The 12,101-nt window shown below is 48.0% G+C and overlaps 1 protein-coding gene across 6 annotated transcripts in view; it reads left to right on the top strand.

Annotated features, from left to right (window-relative positions):
- Window positions 1-12,101, top strand: part of usp54a (ubiquitin specific peptidase 54a) — a 92,931-nt gene that overhangs the window by 76,408 nt on the left and 4,422 nt on the right. For 4 of the 6 annotated variants that reach the window (XM_055902165.1, XM_055902166.1, XM_055902167.1 and 1 more), the window contains 9 exons: window positions 377-553; window positions 1,014-1,608; window positions 1,750-1,883; window positions 2,263-2,424; window positions 2,936-3,055; window positions 6,521-6,719; window positions 7,591-8,555; window positions 8,682-8,803; window positions 10,850-10,981. In XM_055902165.1, the coding sequence (XP_055758140.1) occupies window positions 377-553; window positions 1,014-1,608; window positions 1,750-1,883; window positions 2,263-2,424; window positions 2,936-3,055; window positions 6,521-6,719; window positions 7,591-8,555; window positions 8,682-8,803; window positions 10,850-10,981 (2,606 nt within the window). Of the gene's footprint in view, window positions 1-376; window positions 554-1,013; window positions 1,609-1,749; window positions 1,884-2,262; window positions 2,425-2,935; window positions 3,056-6,520; window positions 6,720-7,590; window positions 8,556-8,681; window positions 8,804-10,849; window positions 10,982-12,101 lie in introns of those variants that run through there. The other 2 variants (XM_055902168.1, XM_055902170.1) reach the window with 2 other exon arrangements.

Here is a 12,101-nt window from a genome sequence, read left to right as displayed (position 1 = left end):
CACACACACACACACACACACACACACACACACACACACACACACACTCACTCACGCAGACACACACATGCATACACACTCATACACACATTGGCACACACACACACACACATACAGTATACTCCCACGCATATACACAGACTAAGCTATATATTTATTCATGCTTTTACCTTGCACACATGCAACTACTTAGGATTATGCATGTAATACTCACCCCAACATACTGAGACAGTTTTGTATGTACTGTATAGAGGATTAAAGCCACAGCCATTACCCAATCATGTTAATCATTGATCATGTGTCATCATGTCTCGCATGTCCTAACCACATAAACGGTCATTCAAAATGTCCTCCCCCGCTTCTCATTGTTGCTAAGGCCAAGTGGCGGACAGTGGACCAGTGCAGTGCCACTCTTTGAGGAAAGGTGGGACAGTGGACAGAAAGGGCGGGGCCAGTGACAGGAGGCGGAGCTCTAGTCGTCCTCGCCGACTTGAGGAGAGAAGCCGGGGCTCTAAGACTGACGAGGCCACGTCTGCAGGTTACCACAGCGAGGGTATGCAGGAACCAATCACACGGTAGAACCAGGAGACTAGTGACCAACCACACAGCAGAGCCAGGGGACAAGTGACCTATGAAATAAGGGCATGATGGCTCAGGAGACTATATACTGTATCTAGAAACTTACACTTCATCAGAATCAGTGCCTCAGTAGTTCAAAGTGTTTTGGTTTTCCAAATTTAACCAGAAGATCAGAATCAGGTACAGGAGTAGGGTATCGTGTAGTATACTGTAATATGTGTGTCCTCACCATTTTATTTTGTTCTGTCCAGTTATCAGTTATCACCAAAGTTGTCACTCACGTTGCACTTTCAGCCCATTATTTTCTTGCTTTTTCCACCTCTCCCCCATCAGCACATGACATCATACCACTAACGTCTTTATCTCCCGCTCTCGCTCTGTCTCCCTTCCTTCATTCTCACTCCTTTTCTCTCCCCTCTCTCCCTGGTTTCTAGGTGAGACTCTGAAAGAGCAGCAGGCACCACGCACCGCAACCAAGTCCTCCTCCTCCAGTCGACTGAGGGACTTCAAGGAGACCATGAGCAACATTATCCACAGCCGGCCCCTCTCCGCCTCCTCCTCGGGCTCCGGGGCCCTTGGAGGTCTAGGGGTTGAGCCGGGGGCCGCCACCAAGTCCAGAGACTGGGAGGCCGACAGCACCAGCAGTGAGTCCAAGTCCAGCTCCTCCGGGGGACGCTACAGACCGGCCTGGAGGCCCCGGAGAGAGGTCCTCAATATAGACAGCATCTTCAGCAGGGAGAAACGCAGACAGGCCGGGTATAGCCCCCTAGGGGCCACCTTGCCTGAAGACAGTGGGGCCCCAGCCGAGGGCTCCACAGGGTCAGTCACTGGAAAAGGACAGGGGCCCTTTGGTAATATGGCCTCTTCTTGGACCCTGCCGACCTCCAGGGGCCATAAGATGGAGCAGCAGCCCCCCAGGCTCATCCAGAGGATGGAGAGCGGCTATGAGAGCAGCGAGAGAAACAGTAACAGTCCTGTCAGCCTGGACATGCCTCTCAGCGAGGGACCCAATGCTGTTAATGCACACAGGTACAGTCAACTATTCATACCGTTATGACCACTATGAAAGATTCCAGATGACTAACTCATATATCCGAAAAAGGTAGAGTCACACATGGACATGGTGAACTGCGTATGACCTCTCGGTCTGTCTCCCTGCGTGTCTCTCAGGGACACCGGTCTGAAGAAGCCCTCCAGTTCTGGCTCAGGTCCATCATGGCGCACCGTGCCCAAGTCTAAGAGCAGCAGCGCTCTACTGCAGGATGTCAAGGCTTCATGCAGAGGCAACAGCCACGTAAGCCTGGGTAGGTCTGAGTCCGTGTGTGTGATTGTGTTTCCCACAATGTGTGTGGGAAAGTGTATTTTTACGTGGGATTTGGGTCTGTTTTAGTGGGTGTGTATATACATCACACCATGTTTAATGTGCATGTCTGCATGTCTGCACCATATCATGTTTACACACTATTGTCTCACACGTGCGCTGCACATAATGGAATGGTTTCATGGCATGTGACCCCTGAGCAGATGGTTTCTGTTCATTCATATCTGTGTCTCTGTGTGCTCAAAGTGTGATGAAGTGTACACACTGTCACTCCCCACACCTTTTCTTCCTTGATATAGAACAGGGAACGTTATAGAAAGCTGCGATATCAACGTGTTTGTGTGCGTGCGTGTGTGACACAGCGGGAGAGGGCCGCAGCGAGCTGGACGAGCTGCAGGAGGAGGTGGCCAGGCGAGCGAGGGAACAGGAGTTACAGAGGAGGAAGGAGAAGGAGAAGGAGGCCGCCTTGGGGTTCAACCCCAGACCCAGCAAGTTCATGGACCTAGACGAGCTTCAGAACCAGGGTAAGGCCCCAGACACAGCTCCAGAGCAAACCTAGAGAACAATGACTTGTATTAGTTATTCTGTGGGAGGCAGCCCTGCCCTGTGTGTGTGTGTGTGTGTGTGTGTGTGTGTGTGTGTGTGTGTGTGTGTGTGTGTGTGTGTGTGTGTTTATTTGGCAGTTGTCTGAGTGCGTTTATGTAGCAGTTGTCTGAGTGCTCCCTGTTTAAAGCACCCTGAGTGGGTTGTCTAGTGGGACTTCTGTTTTCCAACACACACAATAGGACGTTTCCTCATTCAGAGGATTAGAAACATGTTTGATTGTTTGCTGCGTTTGTAGTGGAGAGAAATTGGATGAACTAGTGAGATTTGTAGCACCATTCAGTGATTTAGGTAAGTGGTGCTAGGCACTTGCGATTCTGAAGTGAAACATAAGTCTTCAGTTAACTCAACCCCACAGTGTGCCTTTTTTGTTTTAAAGAGCTTTTTTTGGTGCGTTTAAGGAGCTTTGCTTTTGGTGTGCGTGTTCTTTAGGCAAAGGGGACAGCTTTGAGCGGTGTGTGCCGGACGCTGAGGTGCTGCTAGACCAGTCTCTGCGGCTGGAGCAGGCTGGCGATGTATCTGCCGCTCTGTCAGTGGTTAGTGAAGCTATGTGTAAGTAGCCTTTACCTGCCTCCCTGTGCCTGCTGCCAGCCCAGTCGCCCCGCTATAACACTGTACCACCACCGACCTGTCTGTGTCCCTGTGTCTGTCTATGTGTGTCTCTGTTGGTTCCCCCGTAGTCCTCACCACTGTTGTGCATAAGACAGCCATGCTAACTGCTAGCATGATGCTGGCCATGATAACTACTTGATTGAGGGAAAATGTACTTGCTACGACTGTGATGTCGTTGTCTCATCCAGTTACCTTAAGATGCCCTAATTGTAATTCACAGTGGATAAGAGCGTCTACTACATGACTCAAATGTTTAAAAAAATATATACAGTGGGGAGAACAAGTATTTGATACACTGCCGATTTTGCAGGTTTTCCTACTTACAAAGCATGTAGAGGTCTGTAATTCTTATCATAGGTACACTTCAACTGTGAGAGACGGAATCTAAAACAAAAATACAGAAAATCACATTGTATGATTTTTAAGTAATTCATTTGCATTTTATTGCATGACATAAGTATTTGATCACCTACCAACCAGTAAGAATTCCGGCTCTCACAGACCTGTTAGTTTTTCTTTAAGAAGCCCTCTTGTTCTCCACTCATTACCTGTATTAACTGCATCTGTTTGAACTCGTTACCTGTATAAAAGACACCTGTCCACACAGTCAATCAAACAGACTCCAACCTCTCCACAATGGCCAAGACCAGAGAGCTGTGTAAGGACATCAGGGATACAATTGTAGACCTGCACAAGGCTGGGATGGGCTACAGGACAATAGTCAAGCAGCTTGGTGATAAGGCAACAACTGTTGGCGCAATTATTAGAAAATGGAAGAAGTTCAAGATGTCGGTCAATCACCCTCGGTCTGGGGCTCCATGCAAGATCTCACCTCGTGGGGCATCAATGATCATGAGGAAGGTGAGGGATCAGCCCAGAACTACACGGCAGGACCTGGTCAATGACCTGAAGAGAGCTGGGACCACAGTCTCAAAGAAAACCATGAGTAACACACTACGCCGTCATGGATTAAAATCCTACAGCGCACGCAAGGTCCCCCTGCTCAAGCCAGAGCATGTCCAGGCCCCTCTGAAGTTTGCCAATGACCATCTGGATGATCCAGAGGAGGAATGGGAGAAGGTCATGTGGGCTGATGAGACAAAAATAGAGCTTTTTAGTCTAAACTCCACTCGCCGTGTTTGGAGGAAGAAGAAGGATGAGTACAACCCCAAGAACACCATCCCAACCGTGAAGCCTGGACGTGGAAACATCATTCTTTGGGGATGCTTTTCTGCAAAGGGGACAGGATGACTGCACCATATTGAGGGGAGGATGGATGGGGCCATGTATCGCGAGATCTTGGCCAACAACCTCCTTCCCTCAGTAAGAGCATTGAAGATGGGTCGTGGCTGGGTCTTCCAGCATGACAACGACCCGAAACACACAGCCAGGGCAACTAAGGAGTGGCTCCGTAAGAAGCATCTCAAGGTCCTGGAGTGACCTAGCCAGTCTCCAGACCTGAACCCAATAGAAAATTTTTGGCGGGAGCTGAAAGTCCGTATTGCCCAGTGACAGCCCCGAAACCTGAAGGATCTGGAGAAGGTCTGTATGGAGGAGGGGGCCAAAATCCCTGCTGCAGTGTGTGCAAACCTGGTCAAGAACTACAGGAAACGTATGATCTCTGTAATTGCAAACTAAGGTTTCTGTACCAAATATTAAGTTCTGCTTTTCTGATGTATCAAATACTTATGTCATGCAATAAAATGCAAATTAATTACTTAAATCATACAATGTGATTTTCTGGATTTTTGTTTTAGATTCCGTCTCTCACAGTTGAAGTGTACCTATGATAAAAAATTACAGACCTCTACATGCGTTGTAAGTAGGAAAACCTGCAAAATCGTCAGTGAATCAAATACTTGTTCTCCCCACTGTATATATTTATACATTTTTAATCATGTGAATGCTACAAGAAGGACAATTTTTTACCTTTGGTGTGAACTTGAGGGTCCTATTGGACAACTATCTACTTCCAGGCCACAGAGTCACTTGGTTTGAACCAGTCAAATGAGTAGTCTATACCTGAAAGACTAACTTGTGCCACTGTATTGGAAGAATAACTGCCGCAATGTGTGTGCAGCATGGTGCTCTATCGTCTCCTAGCGATAGTTTGTTACAAAAGCCTAACTTTTTAGTGCCCTCAACTGTAGCTCTTGTTTTATCCAAATATTATGACATTTGTGCTTTCTGTCCAGTCACACTTACAATAAGGCCTAAACCTAAAATAAAAGCCCATAAACACGAGGAGCAGTCTTGAATGAGTAACGACAAGGGGAAGGGACAATTTGGTCTGTCTAAACACAAGTTTGAGAAGGCTGAAAAGGTCGGTAGCCCTCTGTCTACCAACCGTCTCTGTCTGATGATAATGAAACGAGGCGAGTTGTCGGCGTGTTTACCCATCACCGTGGTTACTAGCCTGCCTGCCTGGCGGTGCTGAGAGGGACGGGTCAGGGGGTGAAAGAGGGTGGGGAACCCAGCGTTATGACAACCAAGCCTCCCAAAGGCTCAGTTAGGACAATGTGTCCTCGGTCTGTTATGTCAACATGCCAGTGAGTCTGTTAGTATGGTGTGTGTCTCTTGTCTGTTTGTCCTCATTTCCTAGTATATCTGTGTATTGATGTAACTTTCACAGTATCACTGTCTCTGTCGTGAGCGTCTTGGACATTGAATGTGTGTATTATACTCCTGACTCGTCCACGGAGGAATGCTCACAAACACCCAACTCTCTCTCACACACACACACACACACACACACACACACACACACACACACACACACACACACACACACACAGCACACACAGTTTCCCCTGTCAGGCACCCCAGTAAACCCTTGTCCCACAAACCCCATTTCTCCGTTTAAGATCTACAGCAAGTCAAGTCGAGTACTAAAAGCGTCTGAACTAAAGATATTTCGCCAGCTAACCAAGAAAAATTGCTTCTGTATTTCTCAATTCAGCTGCCACGATACAGTATGAGTCAAAATACCAAGGAACAGCCTTTAGTTTCTTCTCAGCCTTCTTAGATATTGCGCCTAGGGAAGGGCTCAGCTTAAAACCATCAATTTAAGTTTTTGGGCTTAACATAATTCACTTTGATTAATTTAACATTATTCAATATGATTTAACCATTGTGCCATATGAACAGAATCTTTTAAGAGTCACTGTGGATATTCATTTCCCTAGCTTGTGTCCATTTTAATGTACCAAGTGTGGTGCCCGTTTGTGTTTTCCTCGACCCCAAAACCCTCCCCTCCCAAACCCCACCCCCATTATTTCAAGTCTAATCCTATGATTTAGTTTTGTGCCAAGTGTTTTTGCATGCATCTCCATAACTCAGCTCTTTATTTTCTGCATTTTTCTTTTTTTCTTTTCTGCTTTCCTTCCCTTTTTTTTCGCCCTGTAGCTAAACTCAGGCTTCCCATGCATGAGGGCGGTGCTAACACTCATAGCAGGACAGTGGCTGAGGCCCGGCTGCAAAAGTGCATGAGGAGAGCGCGGGGCCTGCAGCAGCGCATGCAACAGCAGCAGCAGGAAGACAGACCCCAGCAACAGGATCAGGAGGAGCAGGATCAGCCCTGTCCCTGTCCCCAGGGGCCCCCCAGGTACCAGCACTGTCTCCTGTCTGTGTCCTGTGACTCCCGTCCTCCAGCTGCCCTGCCCTGTTCTGCCCACACTCCTGGCTGAGCTCCTCATGTGACTCTGGAAGGAGTGGAACAAGGGATCACACAGTCCTGGTTTATTCTTTAAGATGCAAAATGCCTTGCAGGTAGTATAGGAAAAATACCATTGATTTATAGGTAGAAGTTGTGTTCAATGTGCATACAAAGCCAGAAATGCTGTTTCCTTTCATTGAACCTAGGTTATTTAAAGTAGGCTTAAATATTTGGAGTTTTATCAGTTTGCTGATGTTATCCTTCATCTATCCATTAATCCAACATATTTTTTTCCTAACACACAATTTGACTCTTGTGTTTGAAGATGTACTAGTATTTGCTAATGCCACATCGTATTCAGTGAAAATGCAGCTAACGCTGCTGTGTTTTGTGGAGGGAGGGTTGTGTGTGTGTTTACTGTTTAGTCTTGTGGGGGTTTCTGTGAGGCCAGGAGCCAGGGGGGTCCACAGACACGAGTGCCTTTCCCAGGGGTCCGGTTCTGAGCCAACCCAGCCGTCCCCTGGGCTAGCCTGTACCAAAGTCCATAAAGAGTACATCTGTTACAGGAACATGACACACGTTCAGTCATCTCGCTCACAGGCACAGTAAACTCACATACACACACACACACACACACACACACACACACACACACACACACACACACACACACACACACACACACACACACACACACACACACACGTTTTAGACCTACAACAAACTCCTCCTCTGTTTCAGAGCTCAGACCAATGAGAGATGCCTAGACATGATTCACTAACCAGCCCATAACGTGAGCCTCTTTCCTCCTCCTTCCTAGTGAACAGCCTGTCCCAATCAAAATACTGTTGATGGACGTCCAGGAGGACCAACCGCAAGCAGTCCTGGAAGCCACCAGAAGCATGCCTTCTCCTCTCCACGTTAAGCCACTCCCCTCCGGTACAAACTCACTCCCTGAGCCCTCGAGCCACCCCCCTGTCTCTATGCCCCCAAGCCCTCACACAGGGTCAACCACAGGGGGGTACGTGGCGGAGGCGAGGGGGCGCTGGGAAGGACTGGATATGTCAGGCGTGCTCCCTCATGTGAGACCTCTCCACAAACACGCTGCCATGTCCCTGCCTGCTCTGTGCGTGGACGGCTGGGACGAGAGCCATACTGAGGGAGGCCATGACCAGCCTCCAGCTCTGCCCAACTACAAGCCAGCTGCATCCCCACACTGGAACAGTAACCCCGCAGCCCAGACTCTGCCCACCCCACACCCCCACTCCAGGACACCCTCCCCAGTCAGCCACACCTCAGAGGAAAGGGGCCACGCCAACATGGAGAATGTCTACCCCAGACGGCCTTCCCTGTGCCCCTCTCAGCCCCCTCCTGCCCATCAGAACCACAGCTCCCCTGTCTCTATCTCCTCCAACACCTCCAGGCTCGGTCCTCCTCCCCCTCCCACCCGGAACTGGTCCGGCTTGAGCCTGGGCCGGCCTGATGCTGTCGACTCCCCTTTCTACACCCCTCCCACAGACTCCCACTACCCTCCACCCGCCCCCAGCCGACCAGGGCGGACCCCTTCCCCGGCGTCTGGGGACTACAGGTCAGGAGCCGCCATGCCAGTGGATCACTGGGCAGAGAACGTGACCCGCTTCTACAACTTCCAGCCTGCCCCTGTGGTGGGGTCGCCCTGCGAGGAGCTGTCAGAGTTAGACTCTCTGTACCAAGCGAGCCTACAGGCCCCCAGCTTGCCCCGGGCCCCACGCGGAGTCAGCCCCCAGCCCACTACGAACAAGCAGCGTAAGATATTCACTGACCAGTGACCACTGTTAAAAAAGGGGGGAGGCTGAGAAACAATGATTGAGAAAGAGTAAGTGGGCGAGAGCTGTCCACCCCTAATACTGTGTCTCTGTGTTGTATCTGCAGCGGCTAGGAAGCTATTGTCTGGGCTGGCTGCACCTGGCCGCTCCAAGACTCCCACAGCCGAGTTAGAGAGACATGCCTACAGAACGCCAGGCTACACCAGCAGCCCTACACAACACTCCAAGGTCAGTATCCACGTGCTGTGTGTATGTTTGTGTGCATACAGTGCCTTCTGAAAGTATTCAGACCCATTGACTCTTCCACATTTTGTTACATTACAGCCTTATTCTAAAATTGATAAAATATTTTTTCCCCCTCATCAATCTACACATAATACCCCAAAATGTCAAAGTAAAAACAGGTTTTTAGTAATTTGTAAATGTTTTAATTATGAAATATCACATTTCCATAAGTATTCAGACCCTTTACTCAGTACTTTGTTGAAGCACCTTTGGCAGTGATTACAGCCTTGAGTCTTCTTGGGTATGACACTATAAGCTTGGCACACCTGTATTTTGGAAGTTTCTCTCATTCTTCTCTGCAGTTTCTCTCAAGCTATGTCAGGTTGGATGGGGAGCGTTGCTGCACAGCTATTTTCAGGTCTCCAGAGATGTTCGATTGGGTTCAAGTCCGGGCTCTGGCTGGGCCACTCAAGGACATTCAGAGACTTGTCCCGAAGCCACTCCTGCGTTGTGCTGTTGGAAGGTGAACCTTTGCCCCAGTCTGAGGTCCTGAGCGCTCTGGATAAGTTTTCATCAAGGATCTCTCTGTACTTTGCTCCGTTCATCTTTCCCTCGATCCTTACTAGTCTCCCAGTCCCTGCCGCTGAAAAACATCCCTACAGCATGATGCTGCCACCACCAAACTTCACCGTATGGATGATGCCAGGTTTCCTCCAGACGTGACGCTTGGCATTCAGGTCAACGAGTTGAATCTTGGTTTCATCACACCAGAGAATCTTGTTTCTCATGGTCTGAGAGTCTTTGGGTGCCTTTTGGCAAACTCCAAGTGGGCTGCCATGTGTCTTTTAATGATGAGTGGCTTCCGTCTGATTGGTGTTGGTTGTCCCTCTGGAAGATTCTCCCACCTCCACAGAGAAACTCTAGAGCTCTGTCAGACCATCGGGTTCTATGTCACCTCCCTGACCAAGGCCCTTCTCACCCGATTTCTCAGTTTGGCAGGGCGGCGGTTGGTGGTTCCAAACTTCTTCCATTGAAGAATGATGGAGGCCACTGCGTTTTTGGGGACCTTCAATGCTGCAGAGGTTTTTCCGCACCCCTCCCCAGATCTGTGCCTCGACACGATCCTGTCTCAGACCTCTACAGACAATTCCTTTGACCTCAGGGCTTGGTTTTTGCTCTGACCTGCACTGTCAACTGTGGGACCTTATATAGACAGATGTGTGCCTTTCCAAATCATGTCCAATCAATTGAATTTACCACAGGTGGACTCCAATCAAGTTGTAGAAACATCTCAAGGATGACCAATGTAAACAGGATGCACCTGAGCTCAACTTTGAGTCTAAAAGCAAAGGGTCTGAATACCTATCTAAATAATGTATTTCTGTTTATATTTTGAATAAATTTGCACACAAAAATAAAAACCTGTTTTAGCGTTTTCATTATGCGGTATTGTGTGTAGATTGCTGAGGATTATAATTTTTTCAGTCCATTTTAGAATAAGGCTGTAAGGTAACAAAATGTGGAAAAAGTCAAGGGGTCTGAATACTTTCCGAAGGCATTGTATATATATGTGTGTGTGTTGGCTAGTTGTGAGATTCAGGGCTGTGAGTGGTGATGCGTGTTCAAAGCTGTGTGTATCGATGTGTGTTGAGGCTGCGTGTAGTGATTTGGTGCAGATGTGCGAAGGCTGTATCTGAGTGACATGTGTGTCTGTACAGGCATGTGTTTGTGTCAGCCCCTGTGTCTGTACAGGCATGTGTTTGTGTCAGCCCCTGTGTCTGTACAGGCATGTGTTTGTGTCAGCCCCTGTGTCTGTACAGGCATGTGTTTGTGTCAGCCCCTGTGTCTGTACAGGCATGTGTTTGTGTCAGCCCCTGTGTCTGTACAGGCATGTGTTTGTGTCAGCCCCTGTGTCTGTACAGGCATGTGTTTGTGTCAGCCCCTGTGTCTGTACAGGCATGTGTTTGTGTCAGCCCCTGTGTCTGTACAGGCATGTGTTTGTGTGTGTAGGAGGGCGTTTGACACGATGTGTCTGTTGTTTCCCTGTAGCCTGGGTCATGTGAGCGACCACTCGCAGATGACGAGAACTACAGTGCTGAGAACCTCCGTCGCATCACCCGCAGTCTGAGTGGCACAGTCATAGGGGGACGACCGGAACACCTCGCCCCCTCCCGCAGCTTCGTGAGTCACACACACACAAACACACACACACTAGTGCTAAGCGATTAACCAACATTTTTTTTTTTTTTATTGAACAACTGAGAGAGGGTGGTTCAATTACTTGAAGTCACTCTGGATAAGAGCGTCTGCTAAATGACTAAATTGTAATTAAATAAATAACATTTTGTTCATTTTTTTGTGAGCTGAATGCGCCGTTTCTCTGGAGAGAAATCATATCAAGCACGAGAGACATCAAATAAAGAACGAACTGTGGGACGCTGTAGGGAGTTGAAGACTCAATAGGCCCTTATTCAACCTAGTTCAGTGCAGAAAATGTGGTAATTAACTACAATGACCAGAATCCATTGTACCTCGTCTTCCCATTCCCACACAGAGAGGAACGTAACCAACACAGTGACGAGAGGGATAGACACAGTTTGTGACTCGAGGTAGCTCTACCCGATTGATAGTTGTAGCAGTCTTGAAACCTACTAAAATAGTGATTTTGTCAGACAGCTCTTCAGCATGGGCAGCTGTGGCAACCCAATGATCACGGCTACCCTTTTCGAGCCAACTAGCTAAATAGTATGACTCGTTGGGGAGCACAAAGATAACGTTAGATGTCTGTCTGGCTGCTACCTCCTGACAGCCAGACAACCGTCTAATCTAATCACAACTGAAATATTTGATTTTAGTAATGTTCATAATAAGTGGTAAGCAGTAATGGGCTCTTATTAATTGTTTTATTCTGTGTTAGAGATAATGGAATGTTTTAAATGTTTGGCTTTGGAATTTAAATTACAAAGGTCATATTTCATAATGCATTTAATGTAAAAAAAAAGAAGAAGTGTTTTAACCTAAATCGAAAAACGTGATTATAAAAAAATAAAAACGAAATGCCTTTAAAAAACACTAATTGCTCAGCCCTAACACTCACGCACGCACACACACACACACACTGTGCATACGTCACACACACACACACACATGTATACACACTGTGGATACGTCACACACACATGCATACACACTGTGCATACGTCATACACACAAACACAGAGCCTTACACGCAACCCTCAGTTCCTGACTGGGGAATGCCACAGCTGTCACTCCCACTCAGAGCTGCATGTGTTAGCTTTGG

Source organism: Salvelinus fontinalis, chromosome 37 (assembly GCF_029448725.1).
Source record: "Salvelinus fontinalis isolate EN_2023a chromosome 37, ASM2944872v1, whole genome shotgun sequence".
NCBI classification, from domain to species: Eukaryota; Metazoa; Chordata; class Actinopteri; order Salmoniformes; family Salmonidae; genus Salvelinus; species Salvelinus fontinalis.
Note: the sequence above shows the minus strand (reverse complement) of the source record. Positions and strands in the feature narration are given on the sequence as shown.